The 24,652-nt window shown below is 42.5% G+C and overlaps 2 protein-coding genes across 2 annotated transcripts in view; both read left to right on the top strand.

The window, feature by feature from the left end:
- LOC129863523 (bifunctional heparan sulfate N-deacetylase/N-sulfotransferase 1-like) overlaps positions 1-10,823 on the top strand; it is a 55,371-nt gene extending 44,548 nt beyond the window's left edge. The window contains exons 10-14 of the mRNA XM_055935571.1: positions 1,158-1,332; positions 1,639-1,809; positions 2,041-2,150; positions 5,416-5,518; positions 7,322-10,823. Coding sequence (XP_055791546.1) covers positions 1,158-1,332; positions 1,639-1,809; positions 2,041-2,150; positions 5,416-5,518; positions 7,322-7,441 — 679 coding nt within the window. The 3' untranslated portion in view covers positions 7,442-10,823. The remainder of the gene's footprint in view (positions 1-1,157; positions 1,333-1,638; positions 1,810-2,040; positions 2,151-5,415; positions 5,519-7,321) is intronic.
- Positions 10,824-14,953: 4,130 nt separating this feature from the next.
- On the top strand, positions 14,954-18,000 carry LOC129863522 (40S ribosomal protein S14). The gene is made up of 5 exons (XM_055935570.1): positions 14,954-15,058; positions 16,451-16,601; positions 16,783-16,944; positions 17,230-17,306; positions 17,891-18,000. Exons 2-5 carry the CDS (start codon positions 16,453-16,455, stop codon positions 17,956-17,958), a joined length of 456 nt encoding a protein of 151 aa, XP_055791545.1. The 5' UTR covers positions 14,954-15,058; positions 16,451-16,452; the 3' UTR covers positions 17,959-18,000.
- The last annotated feature ends 6,652 nt before the right edge of the window (positions 18,001-24,652 follow it).

The following is a 24,652-nucleotide window of genomic DNA, read 5'->3' as shown; positions in this document are numbered from 1 at the left end:
GATAACCGCTCAACACAGAATAGCCGCATATTCAAATAGTTTGAAGAAAATAGCCTTTCTATTTTATTGTGCTATGTTCAATCGTAATTCTTCATACTATGAAATTCCACAGAATTCTAAGCAAATATGTTCTTCTGAAATAGACTACATTTTCTTCATACGTTTCTTTAGACCTGTGTAAAATAAATATATTTAATGTGATGGTGTAGGCTATATTACATGGATTTATTAGACTTTTTAAAATGTAAACGTTCCAAAAGTCTGCATCAATGGCTTGTAGGCTATGCGTGGATCAAGCAGATGCTAAATGTTTGTTAATTAACGGTCAATTACCGTGAGACTGGCAGTTATTTGTTTGACAATCACCCGCTGACAAATTGTCATGAGCGCCACAGCCCTAGGTAGGACATTGGTATTTGTTATGTATTCAAAGACTTAGATAGACAGCTCTAATGCCCAAAGCCTTTTTTATCATGGACAGCGCCAATGGGCACTTTCACCATTTTGAAGTAGTCAACTGTGTGGGACTTCCTAGGAGTTAAGGAAGAATCACATAATTCAGTCCAAGTCATCAGAAGAGATCAGCCGATGAATTATACTCCTGAGCAAACATTCTATAACTGCAGGTGGCAGTTAATCACCGACCTTTGCTTTATACCTGTTTAGACAACAACTCCAGGTGGCAGTTAATCACCAACCTTGGCTTTATATCTGTTCAGACAACACACTCCAGGTGACAGTAAATGCACCCTTTCATAGACGTAGTAGATGCGCTTGGCCCGTAATACCATACCTGCCAAACCCTCCCCTAACCCGGACGACACTAGGCCAATTGTGCACCTTCTCATGGGTTTCCCTGTCGTAGCCGGCTGCGACACAGCCCAGGATTGAACCCTGATCTGTAGTGAAGCTTCTAGCACTGCGATGCGCCGCTCAGGAGGCCCCTAAAAATCATTCTTTAACCTGTCTCCTCCCCTTCATCTACACTGATTTGAAGTGGATTTAACAAGTGACATCAATAAGGGATCGTAGCATTCACCTGGTCAGTCAGTATTTTGGAAATAGCAGGTGTTCCCAATGTTTTGTCCGCTCAGTGTATGTATCGAGTCCAGTGGCCTTGTTTAAACCCCTGTCTGTCTGTGTGTTATGATTGACAGGTACATGGAGTACTTTCCCCTACCCTCCAACACCAGCTCAGACTTTTACTATGAGAAGAGCGCCAACTACTTTGACTCAGAGGTGGCTGCACGCCGGGCGGCTGCCCTCCTGCCCAAGGCTAAAATAATCACCATCCTCATCAACCCTGCAGACAGGGCCTACTCATGGTACCAGGTGAGCCTCCCTCCCTTTGAGTTAAACCTCTACCAACTGTTACATTTCCAACACCAGACTATATTATAGGGATAGCAATTGGGTGAAATGCTGTGGGTGTCTTGAGGGTAGCATCACTCCTTTTCCAGGTCAGCTGTACTGCTGATTTCACTTGAACTTGGAAATAAAGTAGCTAATATCCTGGTGAAGAAATAGGTGATGTACCGGTTTGTAGGAGTGAGAAATCAGTTGGAATGACCTCTGCAAGGGCACTGGATTAAACTGGCAAGGTGGACTGACTGTCATATCTGTCTGCTCTACTCTTAGCACCAACGTGCCCATGACGACTCAGTCGCCCTGAAGTATACTTTCCATGATGTCATCACTGCTGGCAACGACGCCCCCATCAAGCTGCGGGTGCTCCAGAACCGCTGTCTGGTGCCGGGCTTGTACGCCACCCACCTGGACCGCTGGCTTAGCCACTACCACATCAGCCAGGTAGGTTTGGTAATCTGGGTCCCAGGTGTGCATGGTCATGCTTATGTGTTTGCAGATTTGTTCATAAGCATATCGTTTAAATGTAAACAAACATTGATGTATTCAGTCTGTGTCTATATGTACATGGTTAGTACAGTGGGTGTGTGTATAGATTGTTGCTGGTATTTGAATTTGAGACCGCTCCGCTAGTCTATCTTGACCTACTGTGGTATTTTAACTGTGGTTCCTCAGATCCTGGTTCTGGATGGTCAGGTGCTGAGGACAGAGCCTGCTGCAGTGATGGACAAGATCCAGAAGTTCCTTGAGCTGACAAACACACTGAACTACCACAAGATTCTAGCGTAAGTGTCTTATTAGGCCTGCTAAACACTATAGACTAGAGCCAACATCACTTTTGTAGAAAACACATGGCAAATGAAGGCTTTTGTTTCCCTAACTGTTTGGCATGTAACATTAAAGTGTATAAATGGTCCAATGCAGCCTTTTTATCTCTATTAAATTAATTCGGTGTAAAAATTAAGTTTCTTACAATTAAAATGGTCGAAAAGAAATAGCTTCTTAGCAAAGGATAATTTCTCAAGCAGTAATTCTTCTAGGACTGTCTGGGAGTGGTCTGAGTGGGGAGGGGAAAACAAAAAATTTGCTTTTACTGGCAGAGAGTTTTGGAACTCTTTCTTATAGGTCGTAATCAATAAAATGTCACAATATGGTGCAGAGGGTTCGATTTGGCTGCTGGGGGACAAGGAGACCCCCAGCTTCGCTAAAACCAATGACAACTTTTGTGCATGTGATTTGAACTACACGCGGTTTTAAAGGAATTATTAAATAAATGTTATAGCTAACTGTTTTGTTTTAATATCATCACCTCTTGAAGAGCATTGTCAGAACTACACATTTCTGATTATTCCACATTTAGCTCTGTCATCAGTAGGGATGCACGATATATCGGTGAACATATCGGAATCGGCCGATATTAACTAAAAATGCCAACATCGGTGTTGGCCCGATGTCTAGTTTAACGCCGATGTGCAAAACCGATATCAAAGCTGACGTGCATACCTATATAACGTATGTACATGACGTAATGACGCCATGTAAAATGTTGTGCTATACGTGCAACACAGCATTCCTAACCTAGCCCACAATGTCTGCTGTGTGGATCGAGCAGTCAACAAGTCGAGCAGTCATTTAAAAGAGTAAGAACATTTCAGCGAGACAACTCGATGGCGAAATCCATTAACGCCAAAATAATGGAATGAATTGCCCTTGACAATCAACCATTCTCTGTCGTGGGTGAACGGTTGATAGATAGTAGTGGTGGCGCTTGGCTTGCATGTGCAAGTTCAGAACACACAACATTCTATAATAGAACTGTGTTATTTCACGTGTCAAATTCGGCTTTCGCCGACTGGTCGAGCACCGGTACACATGTTGCCCTACCGAAGTTGCACAGTAATACCGTCACTGCTATTAGCTTCACGACGTACTATGGAACGCCGTATGGGTGTTTGCATGTCAAAAAAGATACAAGTCAAATTACACTATTTTACGCTTTAAATAAGCTTTTAATTTGACACATCAAATAACAGAGTTATATTACAGAATGTTGTGTGTTCTGAATTTGCACGTGCAAGTCAAGCGCCACCACTACTATCAGTAGATCACTATCAGTGATCATGAACATGAAATGACATGTTCATGATCATGAAAAACATGCATTTACTTACTCTAACTCTGATAGATCTAAATGTGAGCAATTGTTTGGCATTGAATAATCTGTCATTTGTAGTTCTGACTATGCTCTTCAAGAGGTGATGATATTACAACCAAACAGTTAATATTTATTTAACTATCCCGGCACAGTTATTCATGGTTTTAGCGGAGCTGGGCATCTCCTTGCCCACCAACAGGCAAATCGAGCACTCTGCACCTTATTGTGACGTTTTATTGATAATGGCATATACTATACTGAACAAAAATGTAAAGTGTTGGTCCCATGTTTCATGAGCTGAAATAAAAGAACCCAGAAATGTTCCATATGCACAAAAAGCTTATTTTAAAATGTCCCAGTTCATCCATGACCTGCATACTCACCAGACCTGTCACCCATTGAGCATGTTTGGGATGCTCTGGATTGATGTGTACAACAGTGTGTTCCAGTTCCCTCCAATATCCCAGCAACTTTGCACAGCCATTGAAGAGGAGTGGAACAACATTCCACAGCCCGATCAACTCTATGTGAAGGAGATGCATTGTGCTGCATGAGGCAAATGGTGGTCACACCAGATACTGACTGGTCTTCTGATCCATGGCCCTACCTTCTTTTGTTTTGTTTTGATATTGGTGACCAGCAGATATGTTTCCAGTCATGTGAAATCTATAGATAAGGGCCAAATGAATGTATTTCAATTGGCTGATTTCCTCATATGAATTGTAACTCAGTAAAATCTTTGAAATTGTTGCATGTTGCGTTTATTTTTGTCAGTGTAATTTACCACATGGTGATGTCAGGCAAATGTTTTTAACCGGCTCTTACACTAAAAGGGCTTTTTTTTGACTGCACTGGGCCTTTAATGCAGGAATGGGCGACTTTGATGGGTGTGGGGGCCACAAAAAATCTGAACTCATCATGAAGGTCCGCAGTTGCTCGCGGGTGTGCGTACCTACATCCGCCACATTGTGATCAAAACAATTTTTGTGGCCCCTCATTTTTGCCATGTGGTGTAGAGAAAATGTTGCAGTTTTAAAGCAATTTGCTGTAATTCTAAACATTTTGACATAGGGTAGAGAGAAATGTTAGCCGTTTTTAATATGTCTAAGTGAGATTGACTAACGAAATCAACTTTGGTCCCCCAGCCGATAATTCTAGCGTTTTAGTTTAGATAGCTGGCTGCTAAACTAACTTAGCAATGACATTTTTTTCTGCTGATAGGGGCTAATTGACTATCTGTGAATGACACAAGAGAAAAACTGCTGATGCGCAACCAAATTTCTAAATTGCACCTTGTGTATTCTACTATTCTAACTCTCAACATGAAGTTGAGACTCCGACTGAGTTGCTAAAACATTTTAAGTAAAACATTTAAATTGTTGGAAATTCATCCGAGGGCCTTCAAAAGGGTGCGGGACTCCCGTTGCCCATCCCTGCTTTAAAGCATTGAGCTGTTCAACACCGCTGTGATTGTGAAGGATCCTATCTTCAGGTGGAGCGGAGGTGCTTGGTTTGTGAACAGCTTTGATGTGATTTTCAGAATGCTCTCCTTTGGAGAGATTACCATCGCTTTGACATTACCATGCCAACCTATTCCCTTTCTTCTGCTTCCCCCTGTTCACAACCCCCCCCCCCCCCCCCCCCCCCCATATCTGTTTCTGCCTCTGATGCTTGACCACATAATCACCCAGCCAGACTGCAGTAAACAGCAACATCTGTCAGCCACATCCCCCTGTGGACAATGGATATGGTTTGTCGCCGTGTCTCTTCTCTAAACACGAAGAGTCGCAAACCATCTGTTCAGGATGTTCCCTTTTAATTAGATTGATGAGCATTAATTTAAACATTCTGACTTGCCTACCTCCATTGTGTGTTTCTGTGTTCCTCTCTTCCAGGTTTGATCCCAAAAAAGGGTTCTGGTGCCAGTTGTTAGACGGAGGGAAGACCAAATGTCTGGGCAAGAGTAAAGGACGGAGATACCCCGACATGGACACAGATGTAAGTTACTATGAACCATGTACACAAACCTCAAAAATGTCTGTCTTTTCCCTCCACTTAAAAACATATTAAATTATGTCACCTTGATAAGCAAGTATTTTTTAATTTTTTTTATATAGTTGAATTGTCTCTCCTAGAATAGATGTTATAGAAGTATTTCCTACTCTAGTCAGTGGTGCTTTATGGTCTCATTGCTTGTCTGTGACTGCCTCCGCTCAGCTCTTCTCAGGATGGGCATGGAAATCCACCGGATCTGGTAGAGTGTCTCAGGAGCAGCCATGGAGAGGGGTGTTGAGGGGGACAGGGTGGGCATTGAGCTCAGGTCCTTGAAGTTACCTTGACTGTTTTGGCACAGACACCTCTGGGGTAATTAGCTGGGATGACAGGGCTCATGAGACCTGCAGAGCTGCAGTGCCCTCTGCCTGAGTTACTCAGTAGCCTGGACTAAAGCTCTCTCTGCACACTAAGTTAACTAAAGGTCATGTAACATTAAATGTGATGTTGTTCCCTGGGCATAAGAGTTAAATACTCATCATAACATTGAATATTGTTATATAATTTCAATACCAAAACTAGCTGCAAGCAGCCATATACATGTACCTTTGAGTCACTTAGCAGACACTCATCCAGAGCGACTTACACAAGCAATTGGGGTTAAGTGTCTTGCTCAAGGGCACATCGATAGATGTTTCACCTAGTCGACTTGGGGATTTGAACCAGCAAACTTTGTTACTGGCCCAACACTCTTAGCAGCTAGGCTATCTGCCGCCCCATATCTAGGGGTTCAAGCTTTGGCCGCCCAGCGCCACCATCAGGAGAAATTGGACAAGCTACTTCTGTACTTATCACGTTTGCCAAATATCAGAACTCAAAATCACAGATCACGCAGTATGCTTTTGATGGATTATGTACTGTTTTTATGTTGACTACTTTAAAAGTCTTCTATTCCGGAACCGCTTAACCGATTGGCACCTAATTTGGTATGTAAGCATCTATAGACCCACGTCTTTTAACACTCTTAATTCAAACAACATAAGCCAATGAGCTTGCATTAATGTTTTTTCCTGTCCAATATCACCCCCATGAGGCCAAACTGAACCATACTCTACAGGTTAGCTAGAGTTGCGGCCCTGAGCATGTGTCAAATTCCATGACTGAGTCAAACCGATCAAGAGATATGAATATGTGCCCGTTATAGCTCCACCATGTGGTGAATCTGATTAATTGAATGCGAATAACTGTGTCTGATTGATATGCATTTATGTGCCAGGTCACGCCCACTTGAATGTTTATTAGTCAGTAGTGGCCATGTTGTTTACGATGCTAGTCTGGAAAAACATGCATTGTGAGACCTTGGCCGTGTATTAAGTTTTGTGCAGATACATGGCAAATGTGTTCCTTGTGAGGACAGAGACCTTTAATGAATTTCAGGACTAGCTCAAACAGGGTGAGGGGTGTGAGCTTTCAAAGTTAGCATTTTCAGTCACTTGTTATTGCGCCACCATGTGGCCAATTAGCATTGCATGAGCGGTGTGGCCAATTGGCCCTTTACCATGATGCAAGGTTGTAACCTCCAAGGCCCGACCATCTCACGGGAATTAGAATTTTATTTCACCAAATCGTCAGAAGAAAATAACCAATGGCTACAAATACCGTAGGGTTTGACCCAGCTTCGCTGATGAACCCCTAACTGAATGGGTAACTGCTGTATCTAGGGTGGGAGCTACAAACAATGTATGTTTATTAAACATTTTCTTCTATGTGCCCTATATCTGACACACTCTTTCTCTCGTTCTGTGGCAGTCTCGCTCCTTCCTTAGGGAGCACTACAGGGACAACAACATAGAGTTGTCCAAGCTGCTCTATAAGATGGGCCAGCCTCTGCCCAGCTGGCTCAGGGAGGAGCTGCTCCACACCAGGTAGCCTCAGCACGGCCGTGGACACGAGGACAGAGACACCACCCCAACCTGACCCTCCTGTCTCCCACAGAGGGGGACGCACGTGCTCGCCCCTTGGCTCCAGCTATTCACCGCCATGCGGGCTGACCAGGAGCTGAGGAAGGCAGGAGAGACAGGCCCCCCCCATGCCAAGTCAGCCCAGCTGTTCCCAGTGGCCCCCAGGGACCCTAGCATGGGGTGTGGGCCCTCAGGAGGGAGAAGAGGCAGAGGTGAAGGAGAGACATGAACTGAGTTTAGGATTGTTCTACTTCCTTCTCGGAGAGAATGACACTGGGGCAAAGAGAGAAGAGGGATGTTCTTGTTCCACCACTGAAGTTTGCACTCTCTGACAGACAAGGAAGACGACGTCATTTCTCTGTGCCTGTCATGAACAATACATTAGCCAATAATGGATATTCAAGTGCCAGAGTGGAATGTTCATTTGAAAGTATTTCTGAATTTATATTTTCATAATTAACACTCATACTGCTGGATGTCTGTATTTGTTTCTGAGGTGTTGTGGTTGCACAACTCATCTGTCGAGCCTTTATGTTCTTTTTAACTGTTCCATGTTTTTAATCTGTGTTCATCTGAAAACCTAACTGGAGCCCATGTATTGCTACCACAGACCACACTGACCCTTGACCTTTATCAAGTCAAATTACATTTGGTTGTCTGAGACCTTCAATTGAATGAATTCACAGTGGATTAAAAAAGTTAAATCCATAATGATATTTCCGAACGAGACAAGCTGGCCTTGCCTTGGTCAGTGGAATGTTCCCCGCTTGTCCTTGGTTGTAACTTCCTTTAATAATGAAATATTGAAACCCATTCCTAAATACAGCTGATCCTACCATGTCTGTAGAGTACACTGCAAACTGAACATAAATGTGACATGAGAAATGTAGCCGCATGTTAAAAGGCCTTAAGGTAGACATTGCAATTTATCACTGGGGAGATGTGCATCATCATGGCCATCCGATGTGTTACTGTACCGAGCATGGATCTTTGTTTCCACTAGTGATGGTAGAGCAAGTGGAGCATGATGTTGACTGATTTTTTTAACATTTATTTTGACAGCAGGTTAATGTTATAATCCGCATAATAATTCACATTTCCTATTGCTGACGGATTATGTTCTGGCTCAAATTAAGATCCTACATCTGTAAATTTGCAGTAATGCACCTCTTATATTTGCACTTCACATTCTTATCAAATGCCTTACCAATTTAAGACTAAATTAAGTTTAGAATTATTGATTAAAAACATTAAGCACTACATTTTTATTTAACGTTTATTTTGACAGGGAGTCGATGCTGAGACCAAGGTCTATTTAACAGATGAGCCCTGTTTAGCACAACAATACACATCAGAATACAATACGCACATTAAACGTCACATTCATATACACATTAAAATAGACGTTATTATACACAACAATACATGTTAAGTAAACTGACACATTCTTCAGTAAAAAGGTCCCCTAACAACCATCTGAAAGGCCCTAGAGCAGGCCTGGGCAATTCCAGTCCTCAGGAGCCTGATTGGTGTCACACTTTTCCCCCATCCCTAGCAAACAAAGCTGATTTAAACTAATTGCATTCTAAACTGAAGATCTTTATTATTGGAGTTAGGTGTGTTGGCTGTGGAAAAAGTGTGACGCATCAGGCCCCTGAGGACTGGAGTTGCCCAGGCCTGCCCTAGAGGCACCAATTCCTCCCATTTTAAAGTGTATTGTAGATCATTCCACGTGTAAGGTACAACAAAACTAAAACTCAGTGGAGATGGAAGGGATCGCCAGAGTTCTCCATCCCTGAGCATGAGTCAGGTAGCCCGTACATCTATACGTTATTAATGAGGTAAGGACTCCTGGTCTTTCTCAACTCAAGCTAAATCCCCTCCCTATGCATTCGGGCACCTGATTTGTTCCTCCTACTGTTCCTGTAAAATTAGGCTATGTGGGAGAGTAGAATGGAAGGTTATCTGTTGATTTACTCCACTGAGGAAGGCTACTGGTTCCCTTAAGCCATAGTGTCCTAGTTTACAGTTAGACAACATCACAGTCTCCCCTTTCACCTAGAGTAGAATGACTTGGCCACATGCTAAATCCAACACAGGATGTTGAGGATCGTCAGTCACAGCAACATGTCTCTAGCTCGGCAGCATTTAGCTGCAGTGGTGAAGTTGATTTAGTATTTAGTATGCCCTTTGAACCGAAGCCCACTGGGTCAGTTGATAGTGTAAATGGACGCCTGTAAGAAGTGGTCCTTATCTGTCCCTGTATGATGGCTCTTAGAGGTTCACTCTCTGTCCCGTCATCCTCATGGTTTATTTATCACCACAGCTTGTGGTCCTAGCTCATTTCAAAGAGTCTAATCAGGAGAGTTTTAGTGTTGTGCAAAGACTTGAGCGAAAATGAAAGGAGGTGGAATTGGATTTTGAAGCTGCAAAATCAAACATTCTGAGGAGCTGGTGTTTTCTGTACAGGACACACAGGGCTTTCTTTTCTCCAGTTATTAGTCAAAGTTAGAGGAATGTGAACTCGCATCGTTTCATCTGTTAGTTGCTATACAGATACAAAGCGTCTAAACATATATGGGGGTTTAATGACATTTCTTTATTGTATTACAGTTCCAGTATGTACAGACACATGATCTACTCTGAATCCATTCTCTCCTAGAAGCACAATATTTATTTCTCAGCACTAGGTGTTAGAAGGTTCTGCTACAACTTTCCTGTTAAGGAGAACAGTCCTTGTTTGTGGTAGGAATTTTGCAGGGCTCCATTTTCAATTTTGTATTACTTGTTCTCTTGTAAGGAAGTGTGGACTTACGAGTCCATTCAAGATTAATTGTATGTAAGGTACTGAATCATGCACCTTGTGTGGTGATACACGGATGCACAAATGCTGCTCTCATTTCAATTTGCTCGAGGAGCTGTAATATATTCAAGTTTCCTTTTTTTGTCTTGAGCCGTTTTACAACTTCCTGTGACTTGAGCCATTTTACAATGCAATATGTGGTACAAGTGTTCTGGTTCCAAGTATCAGGGAGGGTGTTGTGGTGTTCCAGCCTATACATTACAGTCAGGAGATGAGCCCAGCACATCTCATGTCTGGGTTGTTCCGTCTTTACCCCACTCCAGCAAAAATCCTAGTGTTGTACTTTCAAAGATTCTGTATGACATTTAATGAGTAGTTAATTAATGAATGGTTAATATTGGACATTAATGAGTAGTAATTGTTAATTAACTATAAGGAAATAATCATCTGGACTGTACAATCAACCAATTGTTAATATTTTTTTTATTGTTGTTAGCTAATATTTTTGTGATTTTTAATTTACAAATAAAGAAACCACTTTTTTAAACTCTTGTCGTGCCTCTTCATTTTCTATGTAGTTGATCTCTTGTACAAAGTAAAGTAACAGCTATTAGCCAGGAGTGGGAGCATAATGAAAGCTGTGTAAACTCATGTGGCTCATAGACTGTAAATTGGTTTCTTAGCTGCCAAATGACAGTAAATCCAACCTGTGTCAGTTCTGCACTGCAAGCACAAACCTCAGCCATCTGTCCCTACTACTGCAAGCACAAACCTCAGCCATCGGTCCCTACTACTGTAAGCACAAACCTCAGCCATCTGTCCCTACTACTGTAAGCACAAACCTCAGCCATCTGTCCCTACTACTGTAAGCACAAACCTCAGCCATCTGTCCCTACTACTGTAAGCACAAACCTCAGCCATCTGTCCCTACTACTGTAAGCACAAACCTCAGCCATCTGTCCCTACTACTGCAAGCACAAACCTCAGCCATCTGTCCCTACTACTGTAAGCACAAACCTCAGTCATCTGTCCCTACTACTGCAAGCACCAACCTCAGGCATCTGTCCCTACTACTGCAAGCACAAACCTCAGTCATCTGTCCCTACTACTGTAAGCACAAACCTCAGTCATCTGTCCCTACTACTGTAAGCACAATATTAACTCATTTCAGATAGTAGTTGACAGATTCAACATACTTTTGTGTGTGTATATATAGTGTGGACACCCCTTCAAATTAGTGGATTTGGCTATTTCAGCCACACCTGTTGCCGACAGGTATATAAAATGTAGCAATCTCCAAAGACAGACAAACATTGGCAGTAGAATGGCCTTACTGAAGAGCTCAGGGACTTTCAATGTGGCACTGTCATGTGATGCCAGCTTTCCAACAAGTCAGTACGTCAGATTTCTGCCCTGCTAGAGCTGCCCCAGTCAACTGTAAGTGTTGTTATTGTGAAGTAGAAACATCTAGGAGCAACAACGGCTCAGCTGCGAAGTGGAGTGGTGTAAAGGTCGCTGCCATTGGACTCTGGAGAAGTGGAAAACCGTTCTCTGGAGTGAGGAATCACGCTTCACATTCTGGCAGACCGATGGACAACTCGGGGTTTGGCGGATGCCCCAATGCATAGTGCCAACTAAAGTTTGTTGGAGGATTAATAATGGTATGGGACTGTTTTACATGGTTCAGGGTAGGCCCCTTAGTTCCAGTGAAGGGAAATCTTAAAGCTACAGCATTCAATGATATTCTAGATGATTCTGTGCTTCCAACTTTGTGGCAACAGTTTGGGGAAGGCCCTTTCCTGTTTCAACATGACAATGCCTTCGTGCACAAAGCAAGTTCCATACAGAAATGGTTTGTCGAGATCGGTGTAGAAGATAGAGGACATTTCACCAAAGGAGCTTGTCACCATAATAGATTTTAAACTCAACCTTTTGAATCAAGATCATCTGATTTAACACTTACACTTTGGTTGCACTGCACACCACCTCCATGTCAATGTACAGATTGAGAGGGTTAAATGGGCATTTTATCCAATGTGTAATTTACATCAATTAAATTACAGGGGTCCTAATTTCAGCAAACCAGAAGAGATTACAGGGTTTCAGAAGTTGATATGCCTATATAACAATATATTACCAAATTGAATGAAGTGGTGCCAATTAAGTCATATTTCTGGATAAATCCTTTACAGAAACAGAAACGGACATTTAGATGGATGAAAATATGTGCTAAAATGAACTGCCGCATCTTGCATGGGTGGTTAACTTGATCAATTCCTATTACATAAACAATATCCATGTTGGTGGATGTTTGAGTAATCTAGAGCATGTCCAGAATACAGCTCAATCTCCTGTTGACACAAAATGGATGCCCGAGTGAGCAGTGCCCTGTGCTACTACCGCTGACATCCATTATCCCAGAGTGCACCTTGGCCAACTTTGGACTTTCAATCATCCTGGCATTCAGAATGAGCCGAAACATTAACCGCACACATTGGTCATTTACTTCAGGGTTTCACCGCCAACTGGCTGAGTATTTCATAGAAGGTGACACTTTCTGTCACAGAGTCCCGACGCTTATGAGGACTGTGTGCTATCGTTCTCTGTGGCCGACATGAGTAAGTAATTTAGGCATGTTAACCCTCGCAAGACTGCCGGCCCAAACGGCATCCCAAGCCGTGTCTTCAGGCCATGTGCAGACCAGCTGGCTGGAGTGTTTACGGACATATTAAATCTCTCCATATCCCAGTCTGTTATCCCCACTTCCTTCAAGATGGCCACCATTGTTACTTTACCCAAGAAAGCAAAGGTAACTGAACTAAATGATTATCACCTGTAGCACCCACTTCTGTCATCATGAAGTGCTTTGACGGGTAGGTGAAGGTGGTAGGCAACAACACCTCCACCACGCTGATCGACACGGGGGCCCCACAGCGGCGCGTGCACTGCACAGGAGGTTGGCGGCACCTTAATTTGGGAGGACGGGCTCGTGATAATGGCTGGAGTGGAAAATTAAGGAGTTGATCGTGGACAACAGGAGACAGCAGAGAGAGCACACACCCATCCTCATTGATGGGGCTGCAGTGGAGAGGCTCAAAAGCTTAAAGTTCCTTGGCGTGCACTTCACTGACAACCTGAAATGGTTCCTTCACACAGACAGCGTGATATAAAGAAGGTGCAACAGCGCCTCTTCAACTTCAGGAGGCTGAAAAAAGAAACTTAACCCTAACCTTAGCCCCAACCCATAGCCTAGCTAACGTTAGCCAGCTACCTAAGGTTAGCCACCTAGCTAGAATTCGTAATATATCATACATTTAGCAAATTCCTAACGTATAGTACATTTTGCAAATTCCTAACATATTGTAAGTTTTAGCAAATTTGTAACATACTGTTTAATACGAATTATAATTTGGAACATACGAAATGGTTGATTGTTATCCACAAATGAATACATAGCATACTGAATGGAATGTCTCGGATTTACGAACAGAATAATACGAAATGCTCTGACACCATTTTGGGTACACAGTCATTGAACACTGGTCACTTTAATAATGTTTACATTCTGTATTGCCCACTTTATATGTATTTACTGTATTCTAGTCACGACTCATCTTATATAACTACTGCTATACACACGTTTTCTATTCATATACTGGCCTTACTGTCTTTACACACCATTATATGTATATATATTTATATTCTGGTCTCTGACAATGCTCGTTCTGATATTACTTAATTTTTTTTTTTCTGTGTTATGTGTGTATTTATTTATTTAATTTTTTTGCTAGGTATTACTGCACTGCTGGAGCTAGAAACACAAGCATTTCGCTGCACCTGCAATAACATCTGCAAATCTTTGTACACAACAAATAAACTTTGATGTGAATCTTAGATGGTAGTCTCTTGGGTGATTCAACTCAGCCATAGAGATAGATGAAGGACTCTACTGCCCAAAAACTTGTTTAAGCATGGGCAGTGCCATTGAGGACTTTCACCATTTTGAAGTAGCCAACTGGGTGGGACTTGCAATGGGTTATGGAAGGACAACATAATTCCATCCAGGTCACCAGGAGGGATAAGCCAATAGATTATACTTCTGAGGAAACATTCCATGACTTGACTAGTTGAATCAGGTGTGCTTGTCTGTGGCAGATGTGCTTGTAACAGATGTGGTTGCAGCTATATATCATTTCTAAAGATATAATATGACTCAAGCCTTTTGAATAAGTTACTCAATGAAAATGGAATGTCTCTAAAGACTAAAAAGGCAATGGTCATCATTATTACCCACAAAAATAGTCAACCCTTTGAAAAACATGCATGCTTGGATCCAGAATCTTCAAAATACATTGCAGGAATAAGTAAAGTAAGGAATTCATGAATTAAGTCCGTTTATTATTTTCTCTAAACAAATATCTAGGTCTAAGGACTTTGTAAACAGTTAGAGGATTTTCGAGGATTTTGACATGTGGCATTGGATTCTTTAATGTAGTGAAACAAATTGTATAATTTGGCATGGAATATGACAGGACAAAATAGCATTATATATATTGATTATATATTTTCTTGGTTGAAATAGCAGAATTTCACAAGTTGAAAATGATGCTGTTTACCTGTAAAAAAAATAAAGGCCGATCCTTTCCAAACTGATTGCGTGCTGTGTACATACAAACCGCTAAGAGGCAGTAAAGAGCAAGATCCACTTCCGGGGGGTAACTTTCAACCCGGTTGCGAAAGTTCTTTCCTTTTCTGTTTCGGCATTACTAGAGACACACACAGGTAAATTATCGCAGATTTGTTATCCAAATGAATCCTCAATCCCTTAAAGTATATATTGCCCCTTGTCCTTGTATTCGATAAAGTAAGCGTTTATAGCTAAGGAAAATGTGCAATTTGTTCGAAAATAGGACGAAGTTTATGGAATAGACTACTTTAGTGTAGGCTGGAAGAAGCGATTTTCATCACCGCAAGGCCTGAAAATGTAGTTTTCTGAAGCACATTGAGTGGGGTTCATGTGTAACTAGTTATGTTAACCATATTGTGCCGAATGTCTTCACTCGTGTGCATTTTTTGCTGCTGGGAAGTGGTATCTATGTCTTTAATTGTACCGGAGTGTCATGTGGGGTGGAGTGTAGCTTGCTCATGGTGCGCTAACGGTTAGCTATTGTAGCTAGCTTGCTGTCGCGTTGGTTGGACCGTGCTAACCAGGTAAACTATGTGCCACTGTAGTTTTTAGTCTTTACATTGTTGTGACAAGCACGCATTGTCGTGTTATACATTCTGGTGTCTGGTAGTTAACAAAAAGTTAGTTGACGTTAACGCCACTCCACTGGCGTGTGTTGCCATGTGACACTTGTATACACTGGTGTAAAGTTCGTAAGTACAAAAGCTTTAAAGTACTACGTAAGTCGTTTTTGGGAGGTATCTGTACCTTGATAATATTTTGCATACTTTAACTTCACTACTTTCCTAAAGAAAATAATTTACTTTTTACTCCATACATTTTCCCTGACACCCAAAAGTACTCGTTACATTTTGATAGGAACATGGTCCAATTCACACACTTATCAAGAGAACATCCCTACTGCCTCTGATCTGGCGGACTAAAAACACAAATGCTTAGTTTGTAAATTGTTGGTGTGCCCCTGGCTATCCAAAAATAAAAACAAGAACATTGTGCCGTCTGGTTTGCTTACTATAAGGAATGTTAAATGGTTTATACTGTTACTTTTGGTACATTTTAGCAATTCCATTAACTTTTGATGCCAAATACTTTTACTCTAGTATTACCTTGAGTTCTTTTCTATTAAGTTATCTTTACTTTTACTCAAGTATGACAATTGAGTGAGTACATTCCCCACCACTGCTTGTATATAACGTTAGCTAGTAGTTATAGGCCAGTTGCAATAATGGTTGACATTTTGCTAATTATTCTCATTGTGCACATAACTAGTGAGTGACACTTTTTAAATACAGCAATTCAAACGCATCTTGTGGTGAAGTTGTCTAGTAATGTATCCATCCCCTACCAGGAGTCAGGATCTAGCCAGTTTGCTAGATATAGATATGGAAACGTTACTTCCTGCCTCGCCCCAATCCGGTCACTTGCTAGTGCCAGGATTGGTAACTGACGCTTAAACTAAATGCTGACCGACGTGTATTCCTTTGCAGCTATGGCACCTCGCAAGGGTAAAGAAAAGAAGGAAGAACAGGTCATCGCCCTGGGACCTCAGGTTGCCGAAGGCGAGAATGTCTTTGGAGTCTGCCACATCTTTGCATCCTTCAATGACACCTTCGTTCATGTCACTGACCTCTCCGGCAAGTAAGTACTGGAGGCATTGGAACTGTGCATGCTCGGCTTTGGAAAATATTCAAGTGACCTGATACATTATCAATCAACCTGCATGCTTCTTACAGCAATCGATGTCATCACATTATTGTCTGTGCAGTGTTCAGTGTTGATTTCAAATGCTTTGCCCTAAACGTGTCCCGGTACCCTCCAGGGAAACTATCTGCCGTGTGACTGGTGGTATGAAGGTAAAGGCCGACAGAGACGAATCCTCCCCCTACGCTGCCATGTTGGCCGCCCAGGATGTGGCACAGAGGTGCAAGGAGCTGGGAATCACTGCCCTGCATATTAAGCTGAGGGCCACTGGCGGTAACAGGTAATGAATCCCTCCCTCTGTTCGCTGAAGCGCAACCTATTATTGCTCCGTCAGAATTTGTCTTTTGTACATCCATGGGGTTGCACAGTGCTCGATGTAGCTAAATAGTTTTGGTAGGCCACATTGTTTCCTTTTGACTACTATTCTTGTTACCACTGTAAATAGAACAATACATTTAGGAGTGCAGTCTATATTTTGCTAAGTCTTCTGAGTTGTGGAACTGGATCTCTCTAGTCGACTACACATTAGATTTGTCTTCTGTGTAACTGAACATTTTCCTTTCAGAACCAAGACCCCTGGACCAGGAGCACAGTCTGCTCTCCGTGCCCTGGCTCGTTCTGGCATGAAAATCGGACGCATCGGTAAGCTTTAGCTCAGCCGTCCTGTTGGGAGAATAATTTATTTGATATACCAATGTTTCTCACCCCTCGCCTTGGACCAATGGATGGTCCTGTCCACATGTTAGTTATAGCCCCTGCACTGATGTGGTTGAGTCAACTAATCAAGGAGAGGGTTGGGAAACACTGTACCATGCTTGTGCATATTTAATGCGTCAATAGTGAAATCTATTGGTTGTATGATGTTTTCCAGAGGATATACAGAGGAAATACATTTTTTGCTGGTCTTTGAATACTACATGTGAAACAATTCAACTCTTCTCTTGGCCTGTTTTCTTGGGAGTCTCCTGAACAAGGAGGCTGTGTAATTTACATATTTACATTACAGTTTACGCTATACTCTCACATGATGTAGTCACAGCCATGGTATTTTTACAGTTGTCATTTAGCAGACACACTTATTCAGCGTGATGTATCATTAGCGAGTTGCTCTGTTCCAATGCCCTAAAGACCATATTAATTACAAATGGGGATGTCAATGAATCTGGGATTCGATGTACAATTCTGTTAATGCATGTGAAGACCACCAATGCTCTCTCTCCTTGCAGAGGATGTCACCCCTATTCCATCAGACAGCACCCGAAGAAAGGGAGGTCGTCGTGGGCGTCGTCTGTAAATGTGCTTTGAGTTTTTCACTCAATAAAAGGTTAATTCCAAACAGCCGTTTTGTCTGGTTCTTCAGTGTGTTTTCTATTTGTTCCAAGTCTTTCTAGGGGAAAAATATATATATATATATACACACACAGAGTACCAGTCAAAAGTTTGGACACCCCTGCTCATTCAAGGGTTTTTCTTTATTTTTACTTTTTTCTACATTGTAGAATAATAGTGAAGACATCAAAACTATGAAATAACACGTATGGAATCATGTAACCAAAAGTGTTTTTATATTTCCGATTCTTCAAAGTAGCCACACTGCCTTGATGACAGCTTTGCACACTATTCTCTCAACCAGCTTCACCTGGAATGCTTTTCCAACAGTCTTGAAGGAGATCCCACATATGCTGAGTACTTGTTGGCTGCTTTTCCTTCACTCTGCGGTCCAACTCATCCCAAACCATCTCAATTGGGTTAAGGTTGGCTGATTGTGGAGGCCAGGCTGATGCAGCACTCCATCACTCTCCTTGATCTAAGCCCTTACACAGCCTGGAGGCGTGTTGGGTCATTGTCCTGTTGAAAAACAAATGATAGTTTGTTCCAACCACCATGTCTTTGTGAGACGTGAAGTAGGTGAACGGATAATCTCCGTATATGTAGTTCCCACTAAAACATGGAGGAGATGGTGCTTTGCTGGTGACACTGTCAGTGATTTATGTAGAACAAGGCACACTTAACCAGCATGGCTACCACAGCATTCTGCAGCAATACACCATCCCCTCTCATCTGGTTTGCGCTTAGTGGGACTATTTTTATTTAACTAGGCAAGTCAGTTAACACATTCTCATTGTGAAGCATTTATTTGGGCTGAAATTTCTGAGGCAGGTAACTAATGAATTTATAATCTGCAGCAAAGGTAACTAACTGGGTCTTAGGTATTTTCTTGTGGCGGTCTTCATGAGCCAGTTTCATCAAAGCGCTTGATAGTTTTTGCGACTGCACTTAACTTTCAAAGTTCTACATTTTCCAGATTGACCTTCATGTCTTAAAGTAATGATGGACTGCCGTTTGTCTTTGCTTTTTTGAGCTGTTCTTGACATGATATGGACTTGGTCTTTTACCAAATAGGGCTATCTTCTGTATGCCGACCTTGTCACAACACATCTGATTGGCTCAAATACATTAAGTTCATTTCTGGAATTTCTTTCCTCCTTAAGGCACACCTGTTAATTTAAATGCATTCCAGGTGACTACTTCATGAAGCTAGTTGAAAGAATGCCAAAGCTGTCATCAAGGCAAAGGGTGGCTACTTTGAAGAAAGTTAAATATAAAATCTACTTTTTGTTTAACACTTGTTACATGATTCCATGTGTGATTTTTCATAGTTTGTCTTCACTGCTTTACAATGTAGAAAATTAGCAAACATAAAGAAACCCTGGAATGAGTAGGTGTCCAAACTTTTGACTGGTACTGTATATACAGTTGAAGTGGGAAGTTTACATACACCTTAGCCAAATACATTTAAACTCATTTTTTCACAATTCCTGACATTAATCCTAGTAAAATCTCACTGTCTTAGTTTAGGATCACCATTTTATTTTAAGAATGTGAAATGTCAGAATAATAGAGTGATTTATTTCAGCTTTTATTTCATCACATTCCCTGTGGGTCAGAAGTTTACATACACTCAATTAGTATTTGGTAGCATTGCCTTTAAATTGTTTAACTTCTAAATTGTTTAAACTAATGTTTCGGGTAGCCTTCCACAAGCTTCCCACAATACGTTGTGTGAATTTTGGCCCATTCCTCCTGACAGCTGGTGTAACTGAGTCAGGTTTGTAGGCCCCCTTGCTCGCACACGCTTTTTCAATTCTGCCCACAAATTTTCTATAGGATTTAGGTCAGAGCTTTGTGATGGCCACCCCAATAACTTGACTTTGTTGTCCTTAAGCCATTTTGCCACAACTTTGGAAGTATGCTTGGGGTCATTGTCCATTTGGAAGACCCATTTGCGACCAAGCTTCAACTTCCTGACTGATGTCTTGAGAGGTTGCTTCAATATATCCGCATAATTTTCCTGCCTCATGATGCCATCTATTTTGTGAAGTGCACCAGTCCCTCCTGCAGCAAAGCACCCCCACAACATGATGCTGCCACCCCCGTGCTTCACGGTTATGATGGTGTTCTTCGCCTTGCAAGCATCCCCCTTTTTCCTCCCAACAACGATGGTCATTATGGCCGAACGGTTCTATGTTTGTTTCATGAGACCAGAGCTCATTTCTCCAAAAAGTACGATATTTTTCCCCATGTGCAGTTGCAAACTGTAGTCTGGCTTTTTTATGGTGGTTTTGGAGCAATGGCTTCTTCCTTGCTGAGCGGCCTTTCAGGTTATCTCGATATAGGACTCGTTTTACTGTGGATATACATACTTTTGTACCTGTTTCCTCCAGCATCTTCACAAGGTCCTTTGCTGTTGTTCTGGGATTGATTTGCACTTTTCGCACCAAAGTACATTAATCTCTAGGAGACAGTACGCGTCTCCTTCCTGAGCAGTATGACGGCTGCGTGGTCCAATGGTGTTTATACTTGCGTACTATTGTTTGTACAGATGAACGTGGTACCTTCAGGCATTTGGAAGTTGCTCCCAAGGATGAACCAGACTTGTGGAGCTCTACAATTTCTTTCCTGAGGTCTTGACTGATTTCTTTTGATTTTCCCATGATGTCAAGCAAATAGGCACTGAGTTTGAAGGCAGGCCTTGAAATACATCCACAGGTACACCTCCAATTGATTCAAATGATGTCAATTAGCCTATCAGAAGCCTCTAAAGCCATGACATAATTTTCTGGATTTTCCAAGCTGTTTAAGGGCACAGTTAACTTAGTGTATGGAAACTTCTGACCCACTGGAATTGTGATAATAATCTGTATGTAAACAATTGTTGGAAAAATTACTTGTGTCATGCACGAAGTAGATGTCCTAACCGACTTGCCAAAAATATAGTTTGTTAACAAGAAATTTGTAGAGTGGTTGAAAAACGAGTTTTAATGACTCCAACCTAAGTGTATGTAAACTTCCGACTTCAACTGTAAGTAACCGGTGCTGTACTGTACCTCTGCATTGTGTGATTGAGACTATAGACGTGGACTTCAGAGATCAGGCTGTATTGATGAATTAGAATTCTCTTTGTATCCAAAAGAAAAGACAAAACATTTGTAGAGCATGAAAATGTTCTGCCAATTGTCGCCTCTTTCTACAACATAGATGCACAATACAAGGGACTGGGATCAGTCGAGGAGCAAGGCATCATTCACACATACAATACCTTAGCTAGCTAGTAACCACATGTTGAATTCAGAATGTTAATATCATCCTAAAAAGTACAATTAAAGTCTAAATATATAACATTCATGAACAAAAAAACGGTGTATGACTGTGCTTAAAGGAATCTTACTTTTCTGAAGATAACAGAAAAAGAGTGCCTACCTCTCATAGTGCATCAAAACTATTTGAGAACGAGCATGCAGGGCAAAACACAAGTACACACTCCCCTATTCCCAGGATGCAGGCATGCATAATAACAAATCAACATGCTATATTAATATATGAACCTGGTGAAATTCACAAAGTATTTTAACAACTGTTAAATTCACCCCTCCTGAATTTCACCAAACGTGGAAAACTACCAAGCTCAAGGCATAATTCTGAATTCAGCTCAAAGTTACCCATAGGGTTCAAGGCAAGTGAAGGTTGGTCAGGCCTTCAACTGCCCCTAAATGCACAGTGCCTCTTACACTATATGTACCTTAGCCGTAAAGAGAAAAAAACTGTCATTCTGTACTATGTTAAACATGCACCTTCTGGGGGATTGACTCAATTTGTCTCTTGACTGGTTTAACTACCCTCCCTGCCCTTGTGCGACCTGCCACTGGGCTGCTTTTATCAGGTGCATTACAGTGAACTGGGCTAGGGGCCATGGTGACTAATAGTGGTTCTGGCCTTAGATCAGTGATCAGAAGAAGATTTGAAGGAATCAGCTCCAGGATCTCAGGGGTGCTTCCCAAGTCATTTTCCTCAGGGAGGTTCTGTCTTTCCATCCGATGTCCAGAGCTCGGAGTAATTGCTTGAATCCTCCGCCATCCAAGATGCACTTTCCTCCCCAGAGTCCTCCATGTCCTCCCTGTCCAGTCTATCACCGGAGTGCATGGCCTCTCCTGCATCTACATTGATGGAAGATCCTGCAGCATCACTGTCATTGAAGTGCTCTGAATCATCGATTTCAAATGGCAGGAAGTTCACCTGCAGCAGTAGATTTCTATGAACCACCACCTCTCTGCCGTCGTGGTCTTAGATTCTGTACATGTGAGTTTGTGGATTGACTGAAGTCACTGAAAATCTCAGCATTCCACTTGTCAGCCAACTTGCGGCTGCCCCTTTCACCCTTGTTGGCGATGAGGACACTATCCCACATGGACAAACTGATGCCTCTAACCTGCTTGTCGTACTCCCAACCATGGAGTCTTTGCTAGAACGCATCTCTGGCAGCAGTGTACACACTCCTTGATGTCTCTCTCTATTGCAGGCCAGAAAAACCTCTGTCTGGCCAGGGCTAGAGTTTTAGCTTGGCCTTGATGTCCTGCAAGGTTGTGAATGATGGTCATTGCTTTGAGTCTCAACACCGTTGGTTAGACATACTGGAACTTTCTCCGGTTTGTGTGACTCTCCTTAATGACACGATACAGAACTCCCTCTCTTAGGATCAAGCGGTCCCACTGCTTCATCAGCAACAACACTTTAGAAGAAACAGCATATCGGTCCTGTCTGGTGGGCCGTTTCTTATTGAAGATGAAAGGAATGGCCTTGGAAATCACAGAGTCTTGCAGCTGGAGATCCCAAAGTTCCTCATACGAGAGTTCAGGCAAAGTGTCAATACCAGGAGAAAGCAGCTGTTGGATGTTGGAACCAAGCTGGATTGCTTGCATCTCTGTTGAACATTCCCAGTCGATATGGAGCTGACATATGGCCTTCACTTCAGCAGTGGTCAAGGAAGTTAACTCCTGTGGATAAGAAGCCCACAGGAAGGCATCTTGAACATCATCATTCAGCGTCCCAACAGCCTCAGACAGAAGTGCTTGGTAGGACTCCCTCATCAGTCTCTGCGTGACAGTCCCTGCGAAGGGGTCGCGGCTCAATGTATCTGCTACTGTATTCATGCTCCCTGGGATACGCTTCAAATTGAAGTTGTATGCTGCCAGCTTGGCAACCCATCTTTGCTCACAAGCGTCCAGCTTGGGTTTTGTCATGATGTACGTTAACGGGTTACTATCTGTCCAGACAGTGAACTCGTGCCCCTTAAGCCAGTGACTGAATTTCTCACACACGCTCCATTTCAGGGCTAGAAATTCAAGTCTGTGTGCCAGATACCTTCTCTGCGACTTACTCAGGGTCTTGCTCGCGAATGCCTTCAGGCACTTGACAAACCACAGCCCCGAGACCATCCAAAGAGGCGTCAGTGAACAGAATGAACGACCTCTCAAAATCAGGGTGAGCCAGCACAACACAATTCAGAAGAGCATCCTTTAGCTTCTAGAATGCAACGACACACTCCTCAGTCCAATCCAAAGGCGTCAGCTTCCAAAAAATAACACTGTTTAACACACCTTTCTTCTTCCCATCTCTTCCTCTTCTCTTTTGACCCCCGATGAGTGCATACAAAGGCTTCGCTATGGGGGAACAGTCAGGAATTAAGCACTGGTAATATATAACCAAGATGGATAACATAACCAAGATGGATTTCAGCCTCCGAGCAGATGGAGTGCATCCGTCTACCTCCATCAGCTGAGCTTGGCTCATCTTGGCAATGGCCTTCACCTTTTCCACCCCAAATCTGTAAACACGGGCACCCTCATAGATATCATCCTAACCATCCTTCCCTCCAAATACACCTCTGCTGTCTTCAACCAGGATCTTAGCGATCACTGCCTCATTGCTTGTGTCCTTAATGGGTCTGCGGTCAAACGACCACCCCTCATCACTGTCAAACGCTCCCTAAAACACTTCAGCGAGCAGGCCTTTCTAATCGACCTGGCCCGGGTATCCTGGAAGGATATTAACCTAATTCCGTCAGTAGAAGATGCCTGGTTATTCTTTAAAAGTGCTTTCCTCACAATCTTAAATAAGTGTCAATCTTAAATAAGCCCTTGGTTCACTCCAGACCTGACTGGCCTTGACCAGCACAAAAACATCCTGTGGCGTACTGCATTAGAATCGAATAGCCCCCGCGATATGCACATTTTATGGGAAGTTAGGAACCAATATACACAGGCCGTTAGGAAAGCAAAGCCTAGATTTTTCAAACAGAAATTTGCATCCTGCAGCACAAACTCCAAAAAGTTCTGGGACACTGTAAAGTCCATGGAGAATAGAGCACCTCCTCCCAGCTGCCCACTGCACTGAGGCTAGGAAACACTGTCACCACCGATAAAGAATTTCAATAAGCATTTCTCTACGGCTGGCCATGCTTTCCACCCCTACCCTGGTCAACAGCCCTGCACCCCCCACAGCAACTTGCCCAACCCCCCAATTTCTCTTTCACCAAAATCCAGAGAGCTGATGATCTGAAAGAGCTGCAAAATCTGGACCCCTACAAATCAGCAGGACTAGACAATCTGGACCCTCTCTTTCTAAAATTATCAGCCGAAATTGTTGCAACC

The sequence above is a fragment of the Salvelinus fontinalis genome, chromosome 10 (genome assembly GCF_029448725.1).
Source record: "Salvelinus fontinalis isolate EN_2023a chromosome 10, ASM2944872v1, whole genome shotgun sequence".
Taxonomy (NCBI): Eukaryota; Metazoa; Chordata; class Actinopteri; order Salmoniformes; family Salmonidae; genus Salvelinus; species Salvelinus fontinalis.
This window is presented reverse-complemented; position numbering and strand designations above follow the sequence as displayed.